Source organism: Capricornis sumatraensis, chromosome 20, assembly GCF_032405125.1.
Source record: "Capricornis sumatraensis isolate serow.1 chromosome 20, serow.2, whole genome shotgun sequence".
Classification (NCBI taxonomy): Eukaryota; Metazoa; Chordata; class Mammalia; order Artiodactyla; family Bovidae; genus Capricornis; species Capricornis sumatraensis.
Genome location: NC_091088.1, coordinates 60523534 through 60548212, shown reverse-complemented (window position 1 = coordinate 60548212; position 24679 = coordinate 60523534). Strand labels below are relative to the sequence as shown.

Sequence of the window (24679 nt, the reverse complement as noted above, 5' to 3'; positions counted from 1 at the left end):
GAGACATGCAAATACAAGCCACAGTGGAATACTAGAGCACGTCTGCTAGAATGATTTTGCAGGGACTTTCCTGGTGGTCCAGAGGTTAAGACTTCCTGCTTCCACTACAGGTAGCGTGGGATCTGTCCCTGGTTGGGGAACTAGGATCCCACATTCTCTGTGGTGTGACCAGAAAAAAAAAGAAGAATGGTTTAAAAAAAACCTCGACAATATCAAGTGTTGGCAAGGAAGCAGAGCCTCTGGAGTGCACCGATCTTGCTGGTGAGAACACAAGAGGGTAAACCAGCTTTCCCAAAAGTCCAAGATGGTTTCCACTTTGGAACCAGTTTGGCAGTTTCTCAAGTTAAGCATATGTACTTCCATAAACTCAACAATTCCACTGCTAAGTACTTACTGAAGATAAGTGGAGAAGTATTTCCATGCAGAGACCTGTGTGAAATGAATTATGGCAGTTGTATTCGCCATACTCAACCCAACCTGGAAACAAGCCAAGTGTCCTTCAGCAGATGAATGTATAAAACCCGCACGGTCCATCCATTTTCTGGAGTACTCCTCAGCAGTAACATACAACAACTTGGATGAATCTGAAATGCACCGCTGGGGGCAGGTGTAGGAAGGAGAGGGAGGGACAGATGGAGAGAGTAGCGTGGAAACGTATGTAACACAGACAGCCAATGGGAGTTTGCTGTCTGACTCAGGGAACTCAGACCCGGGCTCTGTGACAACCTGGAGGGGCGGGATGGGGTGGGAGGTGGGAGAGCGACTCAAGAGGGACGGGACATATGCATACCAATGGCTGATCCATGTTGACATATGGCAGAAACCAACACAATATTGTAATTTTCCTTCAATCAAAAATAAATTAGGAAAAAAATGAAATACATTAATCTCAGTGCAAGATGTCAGTCTCAAAAGTTGCGTGGAGTATGACTCCATGTGTGTGGCGTTTTGGGAAAGGCATAAATACAGGGGCAGCAAACGTATGACTGGTTGCTGGGGGATGGGGTGAGCAAAGAGCTGACCACAGAAGGGTGTGAAGGGGTTTCTGAGGGCAGGGAAAGCACCGAGTCCTAACCATTCAGGGCGCCAGGGTGTTCCCTGAACCATTCTACATCTCAATTGCAGTGTTTCCTGTGTATGTCTTTCAAAATTCATAGAACTCCAAGAGAAATGAAAACATGTCCATAGACACATTTGTATATCAATGTTCCTACAAGCCTTATTAAGAGTCAGAGAGTGAAAACAACCCAACTGACTGCTTATCAACTGATAAATGAATAAGCATAACATAGTATACCCAACAGTATACCCCTTCAGAAAAGAATCCACCAGCAGTGCAGAAGAGGAGGTTTTGATCCCTGGGTTGGGAAGATCTCTGGAGAAGGAAGTGGCAACCCCTTCCAGTATCCTTGTCTGGAGAATCCCATGGACAGGGAAACCTGGCGGGCTACAGTCCCTAGTGTCACTGAGAGTCAACTGAAGCGGCTGAGCACGCAGGCAGTACACCCATATCACGAAATATTATTCTGCTATAAAAAGGGATGAAGCACTGACAATGATGTGTGTCAACCTCAGAAATATGCTGGAACTTCCCCGGTGGCTCAGCGGTAGAGTCTGCCAGTGCAGGAGACAGAGGTTCGATGCCTAGTCCGGGAAGATCCCACGTGGTTCAGCAACTAAGCTCCAAACACACCACAGCTACTGAGCCTGGGCACCAGAGCCTGCAAAGCCACAAGTCCTGAGCCCATGTGCTGCAAAGACGGGAGCCTGTGCAACCTAGAGCCCCTGCTCCACAGGAAGAGAAGCCACCGTAATGAGAAGCCCGGGCACTGCAACCGGAGGGCAGCCCCCGCTTGCCACAGCCGGAGAAAGCCCACACACCCACGAAGACTTAGCATAGCCAAAAATAAATAATAAATAAATAAAATAATTTTTTTTAAAGTAGGCTAAGTGAAAAATAAGCCAGACGCAAAAGACCAGCTATTGTACTATTCTATTTACACGAAATGTCCAGAATGGGCAAAGTCATAGAGTAAGAAAGCAGAATAATGGTGTCTAAGCCTTGGGGGTGGGGGGGTGGGGGTTGGGAGGTGACGGCTAATGGGTACAGGGTTTCTTGTTGAAAGTGAAGTGCATGTGTGAATGCCTCAATCATGTCTGACTCTTTGCAACCCCATGGACTGTGGCCCGCCAGGCTCCTCTGCCCATGAAATTCTCCAGGCAAGAATACTGGAGTGGGTAGCCATTCTCTTCTTCAGGGGATCTTCCTGACCCGGGGATCGAACTCGGGTCTCCTGCATCGCAGGCGGATTCTTTACTATCTGAGCCACCAGGGAAGCCCTGTAAGTAATGGAAATGTTCTAAAACTGACTATAGTGATGGTTTGCACGACTCTGTGAATGTACTACAGCCAAAGAACTGTGTACACTTTCCAATGGGTGGATTTGGAAGTATACAAAGCGTATGGTATGAGAATTATTCTTTTAAGTGTTACCCAAAAACTCCTCATAGAACTCTATGTTGAAAACGGTGAATATAATATTTTGAAATTCTTCGAAAACATTTTGAAAAAATATCTTTGTTCAGAGCTGCGTCTCTGCACCTGGCAGACAGTTAGTAAGCAGCATTTCAGTAACCAAGTGGAGAAAATTAAGATCTTTCCTTCCGCCCTCTCTTCCTCCCTTCTTTTCACAAATATTTATTGAACGTGTTTCACTGTTTTAGGCTCAGCGAACACGGTCACGATCAAGAGGAACCAGAAAATCTACCCTCATGGAGCCAGGTTCTAGTGAGGAAGACGGCCACTAAATCAACCAATGGAAATATAGTACAGTGGCTGGCAGGGAAGACAAGTGTGAGGAGAGTTCAAGGATGGAGAAGCTGTTTTAGCCAGAAAGGTCTCCAAGAGCCAGCGTAGGGGCCGGGAGGGAGCGAGGCACCCAGGGGATCGGGGAAGGGTGCCCCCTGGCGGAGGCACCGGCCATTGCAAAGCCTTGGCTCTGAACAGACCAAATGGGTCCCCGTCCCCACCGCCCCTCCCGCGTTCTTCTCCCCCTTTGTCGTCGGTGTCCCCCTCTCACCCTCGGCCCCACACTCACCCAGCACTCTCCCTAGTGCCCCCCCTCCCGGCCCGGTCCGGCAGGTACCTGACTTGGGGTAGGTGACGATGAAGATGTCATCGTCCTGTACTTCGGCGTTCTCTACCAGGCTGATGCTCTCAGGCGAGTAGATGCCCACGGGGAAGAGGATGCCTTTGTACCTGAAGTATTCGCCTGACAAATTCTGGCTGTAGGAAGGTAGGGGAGACACCGTGAGGACCGGAGACGAGGCACGGACAGAGGTCACCCCTGGGAGAGCCTGCTTTTTTTAATTTTAATTTTTTCTTTGCCATGCTGCCTCATGCAGGATCTCAGGTCCTCGACCAGCGATTGAACCCACACCTCCCAGGGGAAACTCGGAGTCTTAACCCCTGGACTGCCAGGGAAGACCCAAGGGGCCTGCGTTTGAGCGTCCTTCGAGGTCCCAGGAGCCTGCCCAGGGGTCCAGCTTTACAGCAGAAGCTTCCAGAACTGATGGCGACAGAAGTGGAGGAGGGATCTTGGAGCAGAGGACAGAGGGCGACCAAGGACATGGGCGAGGGGCACCCTGTTCATTAGTAGGACTTTCTCTGCACCTCGTTTCCTCATCTGCAAAATAAGGCTGATTTACTAACAGCCGGTAACAATTCTGGGCTTTCCCGGTGGCTCAGAGGGTAAGGAATCTGCCTGCAATGCAGGAGACCTGGGTTTGATCACTGAGTCAGGAAAACCCCCTGAAGAAGGGAATGGTACCCCACTCCAGTATTCTTGCTTGGAGAATTCCATGGACAGAGGAACTTGGCAGGTTACAGTCCATGGGGTCCCAAGGAGTCAGACACAACTGAGTGACTAACACTCTTACTTCACTTCATAACGTTCGTATGAAATGACAATGATTGGTATCTCCATTTTCTGGATGAAGACATCGAGGCCCAAAGAGGTCAAGTGACTTGCCCAAAGTCACACAGCTGGCAGGACACACGGCACTTCACCTCTGCAAAATGGGACTAAGTGCTTCCCTTATGTATACTCTTCCCCCCAACCCTCAAGGAAGATGCTCAGTCACCACGTGCATTTTACAAACACAGGCCAGAGGAGTCAGGTGCCCTGCCCATTCCTGCACGGCCGCTGAGACGCAGAGCCGACCTATGAAACCCATATGTGCAGTCACCCGGGAAGCCGGAACAGTCTTAAACTTCAAGCCCCTCGCTGAAGCCACTTTCCCCAAAACCCTGCAGTGCGTTCACAGAGCCATACACGGACATACAGTTTCCCAAAGTGAGATGCTTTGAGAGCAATCCATTTAATTCTGTGACTCTTTGCTATGGCAGCCTCCCTTGGGGTTTCCTGTCTGTGGCCTGGGAGAGAGATAGGTATTTGGGGGACCCGGCTAAGGTGAAACTGAGCTGAGGATACATTTCACTGGACTTCTGTGGGATATTTACAAGGTTGGCCGGCACATCTGTGTATAGTTACAGGGATGGCGAGCTGGTTGGGTGCAGGAATTGCTTCTGGGAGCGCTGGTTGGGCATGAAGACAGGAAGGCTGGGGACAGGGAAGTCAGATCACAATATCACACGTCCAAGTGAGCTTGGCATCAAAAGTATGGAGTATGGGAGGAGACTCAGGTTTTTGTTTTTTACTTTTTGGTATGGGCTTCCCTGACGGCTGAGACAGGAAAGAATCTGCTTGCAACGCAGGAGACCTTGGTTTGATCTTCAGGTTGGGAAGAACCCCTGGAGAAGAGGATGGCAACCTGTTCTTGACTAGAGAATTCCACAGACAGAGGAGCCTGGTGGGCTACAGTTCATGGGGTCACAAAGAGTCAGACTCGACTGAGCAACTAACACTTTCACTTTCTTCACAAGGCATGTGGGATCTTAGTGCCCTGACCAGGCACATGGAACCTGCACCTCTTTGCAGTGGAAGCATGGGATTTTAACTGCTGGACTGCCAGGCAAGTCCCTAAAATAACTGCTTTTAATAAAAAGGAAGTGAGGCGAGTGTTGGACCCAGTGAGGTTGAAACCCCAGCTGACTTGCACAGCCCTTTTCTGTTATTTCTTCCTCATCTACCCAGTTGACAAATGAGAAAACTGAGGTCCACTGAAGTCTGCAACTTGCCCAGGGATCTCCCAGTGTCGTTTCTGAAGGCCTCCACCAGCTTCCAAGACTTGAGGGATGGGGAATTTCTCCAGGGCTTGGAATCAGGCTCAGGCTTGCAGGAGAAAGACAAAAAAGGCTAGAGTATTGTTTCCTTTTCGTGGGATCCCAGGAGGGTTCTGGGGAGCCCAGGTAAGGCTTGGCCCAGCCAGCCAGGGTTGCCAGAGTCCCAAGGTGGGGGGGCTCAGAGGAGGCTATGGAGGAAGTTGGCAGGTGGGCTATGGTCTACTTGCCAAGGCCTCTTTTATCCCTGGTGAAGGGACTAGGAAGGAAGGGCTGGTTACCTTAGAGGGGTGGTGGCAGGGGCTTTGCAAGCCCTGCTTCTTAGTATCCAAAGTGGGGCAAGTGTGAATAAGAGTGTGGTTCCGAGGGACTTCCCTGGTGGTCCAGTAGCTAAGACTCTTGAGTTTCCAATGCTGGGGGCCTGGGTTCAATCCCTGGTCAGGGAACTAGATCCCACATGCCTTACCCAACTAAAGCGTTGTCAAGCAGCAACTATAGATTCCACATGCCCACAATGAATATCGAAGATCCTGCATACCACAGCTAAGACCTGGTGCAGCCAAAAAAAATAAATATTTAAAAACAAATATTTTTTTAAAGTGTGGTTCTGGAGCTGGGCGTCTCGGGTTCGGAGTTGAGCTTTGGCACTCTCTAGCCGAGGTAAGGCCCAGCGCTTCATCTCTCTGTGCCTTGGTTTCCTCAACTATAAAGTGGGGATAGAAGAAGTCACATAGTGTCTTGGTTAACAGCATAAACCCTGGAGCCAGAATCCATGAGTTTGAATTCTTCCTCCCTCCAGCTGTGGGGCTGTGGGTAACTCACTTGACCTCCCTCCGCTTCAGTTCTTTCATCCATCAAATGGGGATAATAAGTAAATATTACCTCATAGGATGGTTGTGAGCATGTAAAAAGTGCTTAGAAATGGGCCTGGCATAAAAGTATGCATTATATAAGTGTTTCTTAATTTTCGGTGGGAGGATTTAATGTATCATTTGACTTGTAGTCGAGTCAAGATAGGATTTGACTCATAGTCCACGTTCAATAAATCTGGACTAAAATTATTGTTATTATACCCAGTAATAGAGGCAACACTAGGCATTGGTGTGAGCCCAAAGGAGAGGTTACTGGGCGCAACCTTTGGCACACAGTAGGCCCTCTGCTGGCCCTCAGCACGTTGTAATTAACTTTATTGTTCAGTGATTTAAGAGGTTGAGCACAGGCAGCAGAATTAGTGATGTCACTAGTTGTCAGGCAGATTTAAGCCAGTGGGCGTGACTGTATCAGTCACTAGGCAGATTAGCTGCTAAGTGCCTGGGTCTTGGCTCGGTGGGTTCCCTGTGTTCTCCGTAGGCCCTAGGCAGCAGATCTCCCCTCTCTGAGCCTCAGTTTCCTCGTCTGACATGTGAAGATAACGGTAATCTCAACCTCAGGGTTTTAATCCTACCTAAAGATTAAAAGGGATAATATATGCTAAGTCCCTGACTCCTGACTGATACTGAAGACACTGAAGCTCCCTTTAGCGTTCAGGGCTATTTTAGACTTTGATCTCACCAACAGCTCCTTAAGGAAGAAATGTCCTCCCCAGCTTACGGAACAGGAAAATGGAGCTGTCATCAAGGAAAAGATCCTGTGCCCTTCAGGAGACCCCGAAATAGTCACTGAATGCATACATGCATAAATATGAGGGTGTCCCACCATCCCTTGGGCTTCCCTTGTGGCTCAGCTGGTAAAGAATCTGCCCACAATGCGGGAGACCTGGGTTCGATCCCTGGGTGGGGAAGATTCCTGGAGAAGGGAAAGGCTATCCTCTCCAGTATTCTGGCCTGGAGAATTCCATGGACTGTATAGGCCATGGGGTCACAAAGAGTCGGACACAACTGAGCGACTTTTACTCACACCTTCCCCTTCAGCACAATCTCCAAATTGGGGGACTACCCCCAGGGGACCCTACCCCAGGAAGCCAGGGTGGAATCCACAGTGCTAATACATTGTTGGTGCCTAACCAGTATTCGACTGACTGACTGACTGAATGAATGAATGAATGTATGAAGGAATGAATATGTGATGAATACGTGAATGAATGAATGTGTGAGTGAATGAATGAATGTATGCAGGAAAGAATATGTGATGAATACGTGAATGAATGTGTGAATGAATGGACAATTGAATGTTTGAGTAAATGAATGAATGCATGAACGTGTGAGTGAATGAAGGGGGTCACCTGGGAAAAAAGTTAAGGAAAGTTAAAGAGCACTTGTTACATCCGTTCGCGTTCCTCCAGGGTTCTCAGTCCCCAGCATTTTTAGAATCCCCCAGGGAGACGTCAGAAACTCCCGAAGCCCAGCCTCATTCCAGGTTAACAGTGTCCAAACCTCACCACTGCGCCCCTTGAGCCCAGAACAACCAGCTACTCAATAAATGACTGAATATCAATATTCAATTAACAATCAAGGCGTGATGGGGGCAAGCTGGGACCTCCCCGTATGTCACGAGGCTACAGGTGAGAAAATGGAGGTTGAGGGAGAGGGAACCACGTGACCAAGGCCACTTGGCAAGCACCAAACAGAGCTGAGATGTGACCTTGAGCCCCGCAGACAGTTCTGTTCCGGATCCTCCTTTCTCACGTCCCCCCACTCCCGCCAAAGCCACCCAACGCCCCGAGGACTACTCAGCCTCTGGCCTTATATCTGCCGTTCCTCCCACCAGGAATGCTGTCTCCCTGACCTTAAGCATGGTGGCCTGGCTGGGGTTGGGGGGACGGAGGGGCGGGGAACTGGAGTCCTGCTTGGCTGAATCTCACTGTGTGTCCCCAGACGGGTGCTATGCACCCTGTCTTCTCTCCCCACCTGGTAAGTTAAATCTGGCCCCGGGGTGACCTTGCTTCTCCCTGGGTTCTGAGCCCAGTTGGTTTCCAGGTCAGCTCCAGGCCCTGTGGCACGCAGCGATCGCTCGGCTGGAGCCGAGGAATGAAGATGACAACTGGGCTGGGGGCAGAGACCTGCAGCAGGAGGAACAGCAGACAGCTCACGTGATGGGCAGTGGGCCAGGGTCGTAATTAGCCTCCTCAAAGGGGCCTGGCCTGGGACTTCCCTGGGGATCGTGGCTAAGACTCCACACTCCCAACACAGGGGGCCCTGGGTTCGATCCCTGGTAGGGGAACTAGATCCCACATGCTACAACAAGGACACAGCACAGTCAAATAAATAAAATAAAATAAATAAAAACTTAAAAAAAAAAAAAAGGGCTGCCCTGCCCTGCTAGGGAGACCCCAGGACACAAGACTATGAATGGCCCAACCTGGTGACCCTCCTTCCTGCCACCCCCGACCTCCCAGTCCCTCAGGCCCTGGCTCTTCCTCTCGGTCCCCACCACCCCGGTCCAGCTCAGCTCTCCTCCTTGCCCTCTGGATCCTCAACCCAGCCTCCTCCCCAGTCTCTTGGCCTCCAGTTTCTCATTCCTGTTCATCTCTGATTGGCCCAGAGCTCAAGGCCCGACACAGCCTGGTGGAGGGGAATTGTATCAGAACTTGGGTGCCATCCATCAATATTTTTGTTGAAGGGACTTCCCTGGTGGTCCAGTGGCTAAGGCTGTGCTCTCAACGCAGGGGGCCCGAGTTTGACCCTTCTTCAGGCAACTAGATCCCACATGCCGCAACTAAGCCCTGCTGCTGCTGCTGCTAAGTCGCGTCAGTCGTGTCCGACTCTGTGCGACCCCATAGACGGCAGCCCAACAGGCTCCCCCATCCCTGGGATTCTCCAGGCAAGAATACTGGAGTGGGTTGCCATTTCCTTCTCCAGTGCATGAAAGTGAAAAGTGAAAGTGAAGTGGCTCAGTCGTATCCGACTCTTCACAACCCCATGGACTGCAGCCTACCAGGCTCCTCCATCCATGGGATTCTTAAGGCAAGAGTACTGGAGTGGGTTGCCATTGCCTTCTAAGCCCTGGGTGCAGCCAAATAAGTAAATATGTGTGTTGAAGAAATAAAAATAGCGTTCACAGTGCTTCCTGGCCTGACACTCCTCATTCCATTATAAGCCTTAATTTGCTTATCCCCTGAACAACCCTAGCAGGCCACCCGACATTGCTACCCCCGAGTTACAAATGAGGAAGTAGAGGCTCCAAGAGGCAGCGTCACTAGGCTGCTATCACACAGCTGCAGAAGGCAGAGCTGGGGTCTGAACCCAGGCAGCGGGGCCCTGCAGTCTGCACCCTGAGCCGCCCCTCGCCATGGGGGTAGCCCCTCCCCACTCGCCATTCAGTTGTGCTCTGGTGAGCTCATCCTGGGCACAGGCTGTAGGGGCTCGAGAGTGGAGGGGGGTCAGGAAGACACCGATTTGGCTTCAGGCAACGCACATAACCTGGGTCTCAGCGTCCACCTCCTTCCCCTTGGTCACAGGACAGTTTAACTCATGTATGTGACCATTGTGAGTACTCTACTGTATACCAGGGTTTCCCCGGTGGCTCAGCGGTAAAGAATCTGCCTGCCAACGCAGGAACTGCAGGAGACGTCGGTCCGATCCCTGGGTTGGGAAGATCCCCTGGAGGAGGGCATAGCAACCCACTCCAGTATTCTTGCCTGGAGAATTCCATGGACAGAGGAACCTGGCAGGCTACAGTCCGTGGGGTCGCAAAGAGTCAGACATGACTTAGCAACTTAAACAACAACAATAATTGTATATTAATAGACTTCCATGAAATATCTTAATATAAGCAAAGATTTTAAAGCAGAGTTTCTCCCTCTCCTGGGAATTCACCCAAGAGAAACGATGTTCACATCAACATGAGTACTCAAGTGTTTATAGCTGCCCTATTCATAATCTCCCCAAACGGGGAAGAATCCAAATGTCCTTCAGCGGGTGAGTGGATAAACAGTGGTACACGCCCACCATGCGATACTACTCAGCAATGACAAGAAACAAGCCTTTGATACCCACCACCACACAGATGGGTCTCAAAGGCATTGGGCTAAGTGAAGGAGGCCAGTCTAAGGAGGTCACGATGTGTATATTTCCATTTATACGCCTGTAGTGGGCTGAATGATGGCCCCCAAAGAGGTCCATGTTCCAGTCTCTGGAATTTGCAAGTGCGTTCCATTGCTCCACAAAAGGAATTTTGCAACTGGGATTATGTTAAGAATTTTTAAAGTGTGTGTGTGTGTGTTTTAAATCGTTTGACTGGGCCACGTGGCACATGAGGTCTTAGTTCCCCAACCAAGGATCGAACCCGCATCCCCTACGTTGACATTGTGGAGTCTTAACCATTGGACCACCAGGGAAGCGCCATGTTAAGGACTTTGAAATGGAGAGGGAATTCAGTGTGCCCCGAATTACAAGGGTCCTTCTAAGAGGGAGGCAGGAGGGTTGGAATCAGACAGAAGCAGAGGTCCAGAGAGGAAGGAGATTGGAGGAGGCTACGCACCTGGCTTTGAAGATGGAGGAAAGGGCCACAAAGCAAGAGATGGAGGTGGCCGCTGGGAACTGAAAAAGGCACAGGAGGAAAAGGGAGGAACGCCCCCTGCTGACACAGTGACTTTAGCCCAGTGACTCTGATTGCAGACTTCTGACCTTCAGAAATGGATGAGCACAAATTCATATTGCTTTAAGCCACTCAGTTTGTGGCAACAAGAAACGAATGTGTCATTTTGGACAAAAGTCTATGGGGACTTCCCCAGTGGTCCAGTGACTAAGACTGCGTGCTCCCAATGCAGGGGGCCTGGGTTTGATCCCTGGTCGGAACTAGATCTCACATGCTGCAACTAAAGATTCCATATACTGCAACTTAAAAAGAAGAAAAAAGAAAGAAAGAAAATCTGCAAGCTGCAATGACTATCAAAGATTCCACGTGCCGCAACTAAGACCCAGTGAATCCGAATAAATAAATATTTGTTAACAGGTATTGGACAGGGAATAGATTAGTAGCTGTGGGGGTGGGAGGTTGGCAGTGGAACGGAAGAGGGCAGCTAGGGATAGGGCAGGGAGGGGTCCCTACAAAGGGGTGATGGTGTGAGTTTGGTCCTCATTGTGGTGATGGTTACACAAATCTATATATGTGTTAAAATTCATAGACCTATACACTGCCCCCCAATACAAAAATCAATTTTACTGATTGACTTAAAAAAAAACCAACTCTTTATATAAATACTTAACTCCCACTAGCCATTATTATAACAAGACGCCCTCTTGGCCAGCGTCCCTCTTGGTGACACAGGATTGTGCAACAATGCAGCTCCTGCCTACTTTATAGGCCTGCCTCGGATCTGCTGTGTGACCTGAAGTCACTCTCAAACCCTCTCTGGTCTCACTTGAAGAATGAGCAGGAATGGGGGCAGAGACTGGAGGCCTCTTTCCCGGGGACCTACCTCCCAGTCTGATGTCCAAAGAGCGCTCTCGGTGTAGGGAGCTTTAGGCCTTTTGCCTGCAAGGAGGCAAATTCATTCATTCAGCCCACAGGTATTTTATTGAATCCCTGGTATGTACCGCTGCTGCTGCTGCTGCTGCTAAGTCGTGTCCGACTCTGTGCGACCCCATAGACGGCAGCCCACCAGGCTCCCCCGTCGCTGGGTAGGGGCTGAAGTGAAGTGGCTCAGTCGTGTCCGACTCTTTGCTACCCCATGGACTGTAGCCTACCAGGCTCCTCTGTCCATGGGATTTTCCAGGTAAATAGTACTGGAGTGGATTGCCATAGGGGGATACAAAAGTGAGTACAACTGACAACAAAAAAAAAGCCTATCGCAGCTTACGTTCGAATGAACAATAAAATTAACGCAATGTTTTAAATGTAGTGTATGGGATGGTGATGGGGGGCGGGGCGGGAATGAAGCCGGTGAGGGAAAGGAGGCATCTGGGGTCGGAAGGGTTTGTAATTTGAGATGGATGGAGTCAGGGGAGGTCTCTCTCGGAGAAGGTGACTTTTGAGCAGCCCGGCAGGAGGCGAAGGCAGAGCCGAGTGTGGGCACCAGAGGGAATACTGGGTGCAAAGGAAGCGGGAGACGGCAGGCTACTGCGACTCTGGAGGCTGGTGGGAGGGGAACTCTCCCGCCCCCTCCGCCCCGACTCCCGCGCTTCCAAGCACGCGATGCGGCTGCAAGGGGAGTATTTCCGCCTTTCCGCAGCGCGGTGCTGCTGACTCACAGCGGGTGCCTGCGGTCAACTTGCCTGCCTGTCTAGGGAGAGCGGTGCCAAGGCTCCTCCAGCCTGAGCTGGGTTCAGGGCCCTCAGTCCCAGGACACCCTGTGCAGTGGCAGCCGCCCTCCTTTGCCTAGACTGTTCTCTTTCCCCTCCCGAAATTCCTCCGCTTGGAGCCCATCTGGGGCACGCGCCCGCGTCTCCTGCGGCCACCTCCACCTCCGTGGGATGACTCACGCCTTGGCCAGAGCTCAGAGAAGCGGGCTCTTCCCCTCTGCTGCTGTGGGCTGCGGCAGGCAGCCGGGGAGACGGGATCAGAGTAACCTCTTTGGGAGATAATTTGGCAACATTTGTCTCATACAAGCCACCCCCCCCACCCCCCCCACCCCGCTCAAGCAGACCTGGTCGATGTGCTTTTTCACCCGGGCGGCATCCTGTTTGCTTCTTTCACAGCCCTTTTAATACTTTGTTACTATTTTCTTTGTCTAGTAATAGAGCTACAAGGGAACAGAAATTCTGCGTCTCCCATGTCCCACCTCCAAGAACCAGCATCAGGCAAGCGGCACTCCATTATATTTGTTGGAGGCACAAATGAATGTGATTTCCAGAAATTTATGAGATGGGTGCCCTTGAAGTGAGGTGATGTTGTAGGTACCAAAGTACCAACTGCAACATTGTTTATAAGAGGTATAAACATGTTCTCTGAACAAGAGAACTGGTTAAATAAATCAGAACTGAGTGAATAAATCACTGGCCGGCAAAACGTTGGAATCCAGCCCCTGGAAAGGAGGCGTTTATGTTTTGATAGAGATTTGAACTACACATGCATTTCTCAAAATGGCACACTTAATAGATTTGTGCAGTGCACGGAATATAAACATTATCTATTTTCAAAAAGCCCGAAAACAAGTATTGAAGTCTATTTCATAATATGCAGCCTGGAATGCTTAAGGTGAAGTGTTCCCACGTCTGCAGTTTACTCCTTGGAAATGCATCACCAGTAAGAATTGCTGGGTGCATAGAAGGATGCACAGATCTATGATAAAACAAGTATAGTAAAGCTGTAGGGGTGGTGGATACAGAGCAGGTGTGCCATGGATGAGTCCTTCAGAGTTTTTCTAGGTCTTGAAATTTTCATAACAAAAGGTCGGAGGAGTAAGGAGATGGCATGTATTTGGGAAGATGTCTGAGATATTGCAGAGAGTGAAAAGACAAAGGGCAGAGCCAGAAATAAAAGTGTCTTGCTGCCGCTGCTGCTAAATCCCTTCAGTCGTGTCCGACTCTGTGTGACTCCATAGACGGCAGCCCACCAGGCTCCCCCGTCCCTGGGATTCTCCAGGCAAGAACACTGGAGTGGGTTGCCATTTCCTTCTCCAATGCATGAAAGTGAAAAGTGAAAGTGAAGTCGCTCAGTTGTGTCTGACCCTCAGCGACCCCATGGACTGCAGCCTTCCAGGCTCCTCCGTCCATGGGATTTTCCAGGCAAGAGTACTGGAGTGGGTTGCCATTGCCTTCTCGGAAAAGTGTCTTAATTATGTTTAAAAAATAAGTAAGTGGGACTTTCCGGGTAGTCCAGTGGTCAAGATTCTGCTCTTCCATGGCAGGGGTCATGGGTTTGATCCTTCTTTGGGGAACTAGGATCCAGCAGCCAAAAATAAATAAAGATTTTATAGTAAATAATAACAAATAAGTAAGTAAAGACAACATACACACTTAGAAATCTTCTGGCAGTATAGTATTAAAAGTGGTTACTCAGGGGATGGGTCTGGGGAAGCTGTGTCTTGGGGGGGGGGGCTGTGAGAACTAGAATTTTCCCTTTTATGTCTTTGCATGTCTTGAATTCTGAATTGTGATCGGGGCAGCTGTGGCTGCCAGGTGCTCGCCCTCCGCCCCATGGCTGGTGGGATCAGCGAGATGTCTCCAGAGACTTGGGAGTCAGGGGTGAAGGCTGGCAGAGCCCAGACCTGGCATCACGTGATCAGGAGAGCGCACCTGGGGTGAAATATGAGCTTGAAATGAACTTCAATGGGTGGGTGGGGACGGGAGAGAGCCCAGGGGCTGGGGAGGGGAGTTTAAGTCCCCTAGACTGCCTGGATATAGCACAGGCGTCTTTTTCCTTTTTTTTAAAGAAAATCTAATTAGGAAAATAAATTGTTGGATCGTATCTCTGTATCTATTGATCATCTGGGTTTATTAATAAGTTATATGTATTTATTATCCTCTGGGTCTGTTAATAAGTTAATGGCCTCCCCCAACGCTGCCATGCCAGCTTCAGGGGCCCCCTGTATAACCAGCTTGATGCGAAACCTAACCATCCTTACAGAAGTACGTGCCATCCTGTTCACGGTGTGGGCACTGAGATCTCTTCTCTGCTGCCCTTCATCCTCCTTCTAAACAATATCGATATCAGACCTTACACCTTCCTCTGCATCTTGCTGATTTTTTATTATGGCAAGTTTTTCAAATCTGTAGCCACCTCCTTTTTAAAAATAGCTGCCAGACCATTATTTACAGTTGCTGAGGTAGAGAAGCCAAAAAAGTGTCCATCAACAGATGAATGGATACAGACGATGTGATATACATATATATATATGTGTGTGTGTGTGTGTGTGTGTGTGTGTGGAATACTACTCGGCCATAAAAAAAGAAGGAAACTTTTGCCAAAATGGCAACATGAATGGACCCGGAGGACATTATGTTGAGTAGAATAAGTCTGACAGAGAAAGACAAATACTGTAGCTATCACTTATATGTGGAATCTCAAAAATACAGCAAACTAGTGAATAAAACAGAAAACAGCAGACTGGTGGACACAGATAACAAACTAGTGGTTAGCGGTGGGGAGAGGGAAGCAGGGAGGGGTATGGGGAGGGAAATTTTTTAAGGGTTATTGGTTGAGATTGACATATATGCACTGCCAGGTATAAAACAGGTAACTAACGAGGACCTGCTGTGTAGCACGGGGAACTCCACCCAGCGCTCTGTGCTGACCTAAATGGGAAGGAAATCCGGAAAAGAGTGGATGTCTGTATACATATAGCTGACTTGCTTTGCTGTACAGTAGAAACTAACATAACACTGTAAAGCAACTGAATTTCAATAACAATAAAATAAATGTCAAAAAATGATAAAAGAGTTATTATGGGATTTTATGAAGTTGTGTGAAAGTTTTGAAAATTACCGAATTTAAAGAAACACTTTTCATAGCTGCAAGACAGACATCCCGTTTCCACCTTTTCGACATTATTTTCCTGTTGAGGGACACTCCTAATCTGGTTTTTCATGTTTTCAATTATTTTAATGATATATGGAAATTATTATCACCTAAAGTTTTGGAATCATTATTTTTCTGCTCACTAAAAATAACGTATAGGACATTTGGAAGATACAAAAAAATAATAGAGAAGAAAATAAATGTCATAGGCAATTCCCCTATTTAGAAACAAATGACTTTGTTTCTCGAAACCTCTTCATTTCAAGTGAGTTTTGACAAATGCATAATACCTCCAAGTAATCTAAATCTCTATCACACTTAAAAGTTTTGGGGGGGCCATGCCGAGCAGTATAGCATGTGGGATCTTAGTTCCCTGACCAGAGGTTGAACCCACAGCCCCTGCATTGGAAGCACAGTCTTAACCACTAGACCACCAGGAAAGTCCCGTTATCATGATACAGAATAGCTCATCACCCCAGAAAACTTCCTCTTCCCAATTAGACCCCTCCTCGAGGCTACCGGTGTTCGGAGCTTTTCCATCGTAAGTCGACTCGGCTTGTCTTGGACCTTCTAGAGCTAACAGCTTACAGAAAGCACTCAGATTATATTACTCGGGTATCTGACTTGTTGCTGTTGTGCAGTTGCTCGGTCATGTCCAGCTCTTTGCCACCCCAGGGACTGCAGCAAGCCAGGCTTCTCTGCCCTTCACTGTCTCCCGGAGTTCGCTCAAATCCAGGTCCTTTGAGTCGGTGAGGCTATCTAATCGTCTCTTCCTCTGCTGCCTGCCTCTCCTTTGGCCTCCAGTCTTTCCCAGCATCAGGGTCTTTTCCAATGATTGGAAGGACTCATGCTGAAGCTGAAACTGTAATACTTTGGGCACCTGATGTGAAGAGCCAGCTCAGCGGCACCCGGCTTTGCTTAACATACTCCTCTTTGACGTGCATAAACGTATATGCACATTACATATAGAGTTCGTTCCTTTTCATGGCTGAGTAGAATTTGACGGTAGGACTAGGCTACGGCGTGTTGCCCCCTTCTCCTGTTCATGGCTGTTTCCAGCTTCGGCTAGTGCCCACAGACCCACTGGGACCATCCTTTGCCTTCATGTGGAACCCGCATTCTCATTTCTCTTGGGCCCCTTATTGAGTAGCAATGGAATTGCTAGGGCATCATACTCTTTGGATTATAGTAACTATAGACTTTGAAATCTGATAAGGTCAATTCTTCCTCCTCATTCCTTTTTTCCCTTCCCTTGGCTCTCCTCGCACATTTAAAATCTATACGTACTTTTCAATGACTTTTTGATTATTACTTCGATGATGGTGATAGAGCACAGTCTGGCTCTGTCTGTGGATTACTCTCTTCGAAATCTCAGTGTTCCCTGTACTGCATCCCTGCCTCTGTCCTTTGAAGCCCAGCAGACTCTCTGTGGGCTCGCTGACCTGCGCTGCCCCCCTTCCACTGGGTCCCCACACCAGCACAGCCAGGGTTATTCTGCTCCCAGCAGCAAGTTCAATTTGTTCCCTACACACTTCATGCTCCACCACACCACTGGAGCTCTGCACGTGCTGCGCCTTAGCCTAAAGGCTGATAATATTTCAGGTATATTGGGTTAAATAAAATACATACTTAAAATTGGGTTTCCCGGGTGGTGCTAGTGGTAAAGAACCCTCCTGCCGAGGCAGGAGACATAAGAGATGCAGATTTGATCCCTGGGTCGGGAAGATCCCCTGGAAGAAAGCTTGGCAACTCCAGTATTCTTGCCTGGAGAATTCCACGGATAGAGGAGCCTGGCAATTGCACCCCACTCCAGTACTCTTGCCTGGAAAATCCCATGGATGGAGGAGCCTGGTGGGCTGCCGTCCATGGGGTCGCACACGACCGAGCGACTTCACTTTCACGGTTCACTTTCATGGAATGGGGAAGGAAATGGCAACCCGCTCCAGTGTTCTTGCCTGGAGAATCCCAGGGGTGGTGGAGCCTGATGGGCTGCCGTCTTTGGGGTCGCACAGAGTCGGACACGACTGAAGCGACTCAGCAGCAGCAGCAGCAGCAGCAGCAGAGGAGCCTGGAAGGCTACAATCCATGGGGTCATAAAGAGCTGGACACAACTGAAGCGACATACACAGCAACAGACTTAAAATTAATTTCACCTGTTTCTTTTCCTTTTTTTTTTTTGTAGGACTAAGACAAGGTTTACCAAGAGAGCTTGGGTTATGTATCTATGGGCAGTGTTGGTCTGGAGGGTGGTCAGACCACAGACTCATTGACCCTATTTGAGGTAGACCAGCCCCCCTCCCAAGGTGCCGGCCCCAGAGGGGTAGCCCCTCCTTCTAGTTCAAGGACCCCTCTGATCTCTTTTTCTAGCATGGAGATAAAAGAGCAATATCTCTGGAACAAATCCCAGATGTATGAGTCCTCTCTGGGGCCTCAGTTTTCCCATCTGTAAAATGGGAACACTGACAGCACCGCCCTCACAAGCCTGTTGTGAAAATGGGAAAGGTTCACCCACACAAAGCTCCGAGCACAAGCCTGGCGCGTGGCCAGTGCTTAGGAAGGTCATAATTATTACCATCTTTCACCCCATCCCCACCCTTTTTGGCACCCGGTCTCCTGGCTCAGAAGTGGTCACAGGAATCCAAGAAGGAGGAAGGAAAACCCCGTGATCCCTGACTCAGCAGAGTACGGCGAGTTTAGCCTGTCCCGGGGCATCATCCGTTTCACGGATGTGGAACTCCCAGGAGGATCCTGTGTGCCCAGTGGGTTCCATCTGGCGGGTGTCCGGGGCCGGATTGGAACTCAGGCCTGCCTTCCTGCGGGCTACGTGACTCCTGACACAGGCATTCCTGTCTGCAAGGGCAGAGTCCTCAGGGGCACTGGTTCAGGTAACCCCACGAGTAGCTGGCCCTCTGCTAGGCCCTCTGATTCAGACCTCCCAGCGAGACTAAGGGCCTGTGTTTTTTTGGCTGCGCTGGGTCTTAGTTGTGGCATGCAGAAGCTTTAGCTGCAGCATGCAGACTCAGTTGCGGCATGTGGGATCGAGTTCCCTGACCAGGGATCAAACCCAGGCCCCCTGTATTGGGAGTCTGGAGTCTTAGTCACTGGACCACCAGGGAAGTCCTCAGGGTCTCCCTTCTTGTCTTGGCATTTGATGCCACTGATGGTCCACCAGGGCCCACTCTGCCTCCCCTAGAGCCTACTTTTGGCAAACCAGGCTTCTCTCATTCTTTCCAAGGGGGGCCTGGATGCTCCCACTTCCTGATCCCTGCGAAGGACCGCAGCCACAGGTGGGATGCAGGCCCGCCTCCCACCACCCCCTCCCTGGCCTCTAGAGAGCAAGTGGAGACCGAAAGACTTCCTTCCCTCCCCTCTCCCAGCCTGCCTGGGGTGGGTGGTGGGTAGAAGGGAATGGAGGAGCTAGGGGATGTGAGCATCTCTCTCTAGTTCTCCACAGGCATCTGATTTATTCATGGAGGCCCAGAAACCCACCTCCTCTCTGCCTGCCCAAATTCCACCCAGGCAACAAGCTCAAGGTTTGATTACCTGTTTACTGCCTTTAAAATTTTTTATGGCGGGGGGCTGTGCCTCATGCGAAGAGTTGACTCATTGGAAAAGACTTTGATGCTGGGAGGGATTGGGAGCAGGAGGAGACGGGGACGACCGAGGATGAGATGGCTGGATGGCATCACTGACTCGATGGACGTGAGTCTGAGTGAACTCCGGGAGTTGGTGATGGACAGGGAGGCCTGGTGTGCTGCGATTCATGGGGTCGCAAAGAGTCGGACACGACTGAGCGACTGAACTGAACTGAACTGAACTGTGCTGCTCAGCATGAGGGATCTTATTTCCCGAGACCAGAGATCGAACCCTTCCCCCCTGCAGTGGAAGCACAGAGTCTCAAAGTCCTAAAGTCCCAAAGTCTTAAAATCGTCCTAGTAGCTTGGCCCTCCTCAAGGAAGGAGGAGCCAGGGCTGTAAAACCTGGGTTGGTGCCCTCAGAGGGTGAGATCTGAAAGGACCTTGCTTGGGGTTCTCCAAAATCAGAGAGAGGAGGGGAGGGGAGGGGTGCAGCAAGCACAGATCCAAAAGCCCACGAGGCTTCCGGCCTTGACCTTCTTGGGAAAGGGCTGGTCAAGGTGCAGCCCAGTGCACAGCATTTTCCAGGAAATGCAGCAATGTATCTACTAAGCCTCCCGTCTGGGCAGGGCTGCTTCGCAGATCCACCTGCTTCCTCACCTTGCTCATTCCCAAATTCCTTTCGTAACTGCCCACCCCCCCTTCCAGGGCGTGATAGAGTCAGCCTGTACCGGTTCACATCCTGACTACACCTTGCTTGACAACTCTGTGGCCCTGGACAAGTCACTCAACCTCTCTGGGCCTCAGTGGCCTTCATCATAAATAGAATGATCATAGTTAATCATTCACATGGCTTAATCTCAACTGGTTGTTGTGGATTAAATGAGATAATGGGTGGAAGATACTCAGCAAAGTGATATTAAAAAGATTCTCTAGGGATTACCCTCCTCTGGGCTTGTCCCTGCATCATCTCTGCCTCCTGAAACTCAGCATAATTGCCTGGGTTTTGCTTACCTCTTGCTTCTAACTTCTTCCTCTTAAAATTTTAATTTTGCACTTAATGAGCCTTCTCTAGTCCGCTGGATACCTACACATCTCCATGGAACACGTATAACATTTCTAAACCATGATTTGTGATGCGTGTGTATGTATGCATACGTGTTGGCTACTCAGTCGTGTCCGACTCTTTTCGACCCCACGGACTGTAGCCCACCAGGCTCCTCTGTCCATGGGATTCTCCAGGCAAGAACCCTGGAGTGGGTTGCCATTTCCTGCTCTGGGGGATCTTCCTGACCCAGGGATCGAACTTGGGTCTCCTGCACTGCAGGCGGATTCTTTATCACCTGAACTACTGGAACATTCCAAACAGTAAGGCTCTGGGCTCCTCCTTGTACCATTGGCCTCCCCCTTCAACCATCCTGAATTAAATCCTTACCAGTCATTTTTTTTTTTCAATTGGACTTTTTAAAAAAACTACTGTGTGTTTTCGTTTGTTTGGGTTTTTGGTCACACTGTGCAGCATGTAAAGTCTTAGTTCCCCAATCAGGGATCAAACCCACAGCCCTTGACTTAGAAGCGAGGAACCTTAACCAGTGAACCACCAGGGAAGTCCCAGTCAATTGTTATGCTTGTATTAGAAAAATGATACATGGCATAGCTTTCCTGGCTTGGGAGAGGGGGAAGCTTAAAAATGGGAGTGGGCTGTAGTCAGTTCCTGGGAGTCCATTCTAGCCCTTAACATTGAAAGTCATTCACGTCACTTCCAACAGCCACGGTCCTTTTTCTCCAGTCTCCTCCCCTGCGTGCCCCGCCCCTCCTCACCTGTCTTCCAACCCTGAGTCATCCTGCCAGCACCAGCTCCAAGCCTGCCTCATCTCTCCTCCATTCATTCCTTGACATCATTCTCAGAGCCTTCCCAGGGTGCCTCCCCCACCCGCCCCCAGCAGAGGATGGCAGAGGTGGTCCCAGCTCCGTCCCTGTCTCTGGACGAGTCCACCTTTGAGAACCATGGCATATGTTTGAAACCAGAAGTATGATCAGGAAACCTACCTATGGGGGCCAAGAGTCTTAAATTGGGTGAGGATTTTGCCAGGTGAAGGAGCGAGGTCATTTCAGGAGCAAAGGCCTGAAGGTGTGAGATCTGGGTCAGACAGGATGTGGAAGCTGTCAGGTGAGGCCCAGGCAGCCAGGAAGGTGGAGGATGGAGCTGAGGGAAAGGTGTGTGCAGAGAGGCACTCTCACAGAGGGAGCATGGGCAGCGGCGGGACCCCAGCCTCACTCCCCCATTTTAAGCCGTAGCAGCTCTATCACGTATTTCGGCTTGGACATAAGATTTCTCCTGGACAAAGGAATCTGTGTCTTATAAAGCTTTAGGGAAACCATTGCTGTGGGGGCTAGGGATTCAAGAAAGGCACTTGAGCCGGGGCGACGGTCAGCGGGTAGGTGTAGAGACCTCTGAGAATCTCTGCAGAGGAAACCGTATATGCAAAGGCACCGGGGCAGGGAAGAGTGAGGTGTAAGCAGGGAATTTGAAATGCTGGGGTAGACGGAGTAAAAGCGAGGGTGGGGACTGACCTGGAGAGGCCAGGGTGCCGGGCTCTGGAGGGCCTTGGGACTGGGAGGAGTGGTGCAGCAGCTCTGGGAAAGACTAGAGGCAGGGAGGCCAGGGTGAGGCTCGAGGGGCAGATGAGGTCAGAGCTGGGACCATGCAAATGGAGAGGGTCGGGAAACAGGAGAGCAGGGCTGGGGAGTGACGGGCTGTGGGAGGGAGAGGAAGGAAAGGAGAAGGATGATGGCGGGGCGTGGTGTCTGGCTCAGGGACTGATGGGGGCCAACCCTGAGCTGACAGCCTTGGAAGGGGGAAGCTGTGGGGGAGCCACTGAGTTCCCACCCAACGCTGGGGATGCCGTGTGTCTGAGGGGGTCTGCAGTGGGAGGTCCAGAAAGGATGGTGAGGGCCCTTGTAAGAAGCATTCTTCTGGTCCAGGGGATTCCAGAAGCTCGTGGAAAAGAAGATTTTCAATCCTAAGGCCACTTCCCAAGGAGTTGCAGAATTCAGGTCTGTGAGTGTGTCATAAATGAGGGTTACGTACCCCCATTTCACAGATGAGGAAACTGAGGCTGGGAGAGGACAGGTGATTGGGTCAAGTTCACTCACTAAGAAAGGGCTGGGGATTGTATGATCAGCTGGCTGTGTGGGAGCAAAGCGGAGGGGGGCTGCCGGGGCCTGGTGGGAGAAGAGTCTCCCAGGTATGAGAACCCAGAAGGGGAACCTATTTATCTCGGGAGGGAGAAACTGCAGAACCCAGGGGAGCCGGAGAAATGGATGCTGGAGGTTTCCTCAGACAGAGCTGGAAGCCACCCGGTGGCCACTCTTAGTCCGAGATGTCGCGAGGCTTGTCTATGTCACACAGCGCTCGGACCTCAACTACTCCAGTCTCTGGAGTTTGGGGGAAATGGGGGCACAAGGGTGAGGGAGGGGAGGAGAAGAACCTGAAACAGTACAGCCAGGGGTGGCTGGAGGGGCTCGGGAGGCCAGGGGAGACTCGCCTGGCAGAGTGCAAGGCAGCGAGGGTTGGGATCATCTAAGCAGCTCTCTGCCTGCCCTCTCTGAGCCTCCGCTTTCTCCTCTGAGAAATGGAGCTGTGGGGGTATCACCGAGGCCCTTGAGGACAGGGTTAGATGGACGGGATTCAGTTCGCTTCTGGCTGCGTAATAATCATGGTCTCATTACTTTCCCTCTCAGCCTCAGTCTCCCCATCTGGAAAGGGGAGGACTATAAAAAGTGTCTGAGTCATGCCTGGGAACATGGGAGTCAGGCTTCCAAAGCGCTGAGAGCTCTGACCTAAGCACCCTCAGGAGGAGTCAGAGGCCCCTCCTCTGGGCCCCCAAGTCCCTCACGACACAGCCTCGGACTTGGGGACTCAGCTGTATCTGTATCCAAGCCCACTCACCTCTGCCCTCCCATCCTCCCCCAAACAGAACAGAAACCCCTGGAGGGAAAGCATCCCCACGAGAAGGGCTTCTGAGGGGGGTATCTGTGAGGAAAGCGGGGACAACAGCCTTCCTGTTTCCCTGGCAACGACGGCGCACCAAGCCCCTGCACTCCTCCGGTCCTACATTTGACACACAGGGAACCTGAGGCCTTGAGAGGGACAGGACCCCCCAAGCATCTCAACAGGTGGCTCAGCACCACCTGGGTCCTCGAATCCCCTCGCAGGAGGGACCTGCACCCCAGGGCGGCCGCGCCAGCCACAGCCCGGCCGGTTCAGAGGCTCCGGGAGGTCTGGGCCTCCTCTGCAGAGGCTCCTGGCGCTTCCCCGCAGGCCACCTCCTCCAGGGGGCTCCCTGCATGCTGCCTGCGGGTCTGGGCCTCACCTGATCGCCGAGATGTTTTTCTCATAGGTGTCCCATTTGGCCTGGTTCCTGGGCTCGGCAGGCTCACCCATGGCAGGCGGGCGAGGCTGGGGAGAGGAGGACGCGCTGGGAGCAGACGGCTCGGGGACCAGGTGTGTGCAGCGGTGGCGTCTGCCACCCGGGGAACCGCCAGGTGCCTACCTCCACGCCCAAGGGGAGGGGCCGCATCCAGCCGGTTCTCCCAGCTGCTACCCACGCCTCCAACAGCGGGGAGAGGCCAGGAGGGAGCCACCCTTCTCTGAGGGTGGAGAGGAGGGGTGACGGGCACCTCCTGGGCACCACGCCAGTGGCTGGGGACAGAGTCCAGGGGGTCACAGACAATGCCACACGGAACCCTCTGTGCTGGTGGCTCAGGGCACGCCTGTGACCCTACGGAACCTCAGTCTGCTCATCTGATCAAGGAGCTAGCCCCATCTCAGAGAGTTCATTCATTCCTTCATGCCTTTATTCATTCAAGAAATATTTATTGAGCGCTTCCTGTCTGCCAGGCGCTGTTGGAAGGGTTGGGATGCCACTGGGAACCAGACAGACAGAAACTGCCCTCGCGGGCTGACATTTGTAAGGGGCACGCATAGAAACAGGCTGAGATGCGACCAGGGCCAAAGGGAGAGAGAGAGAGGCCACCGAGACAGGGTCAGAGGCAAGAAGAGACACGGAGAGACCGAGGGAGAGAGGCAGAGACAGGGAGAAGCCGAGGGGGAGCGAGAAACACAGAGGCTCAGAGATGGTGGGAGATGCAAAGAGTTACAGAGATGCAACAGATGACGGCAGGAGCTGGTTGGTCGGGGGAGCTGAAGCTCAGAGCTCCTGGTCTGACTCTCAGCTCCAACACCTCCCAGAGGTGCGGCCTGAAACCAGTCTCATCAGCCCCCTGGGCGTCAGTCCTCTGCGCACCCCGACCCCCTGCCGCCCTATGAGTGATATCCACGTCATCAGGCTGTTGTGAGGACCGCATGAGACATTTCTCAAATGCTTCTTAAAGCGTCTGACACACAAGAGGCTCCGCAAAGCCCACGTCCCCCTTCCGCTCTCTCCCTCCCAAATCCAGCTCCTCCCCACCTACTGGTCTCCTGACCCCTCAGAGACTTGGCGTCTGGCTGAGATGCCCA

At 51.1% G+C, this 24679-nt stretch overlaps 1 protein-coding gene across 1 annotated transcript in view; it reads right to left on the bottom strand.

Annotated features, from left to right (window-relative positions):
- Positions 1–23602, bottom strand: part of SULT2B1 (sulfotransferase family 2B member 1) — a 36160-nt gene extending 12558 nt beyond the window's left edge. Inside the window, exons 1-2 of the mRNA XM_068992925.1 lie at positions 23532–23602; positions 3147–3286 (exon numbers count right to left, since the gene is read on the bottom strand). Coding sequence (XP_068849026.1) covers positions 3147–3286; positions 23532–23602 — 211 coding nt within the window. The remainder of the gene's footprint in view (positions 1–3146; positions 3287–23531) is intronic.
- Between the last annotated feature and the right edge of the window lie 1077 nt (positions 23603–24679).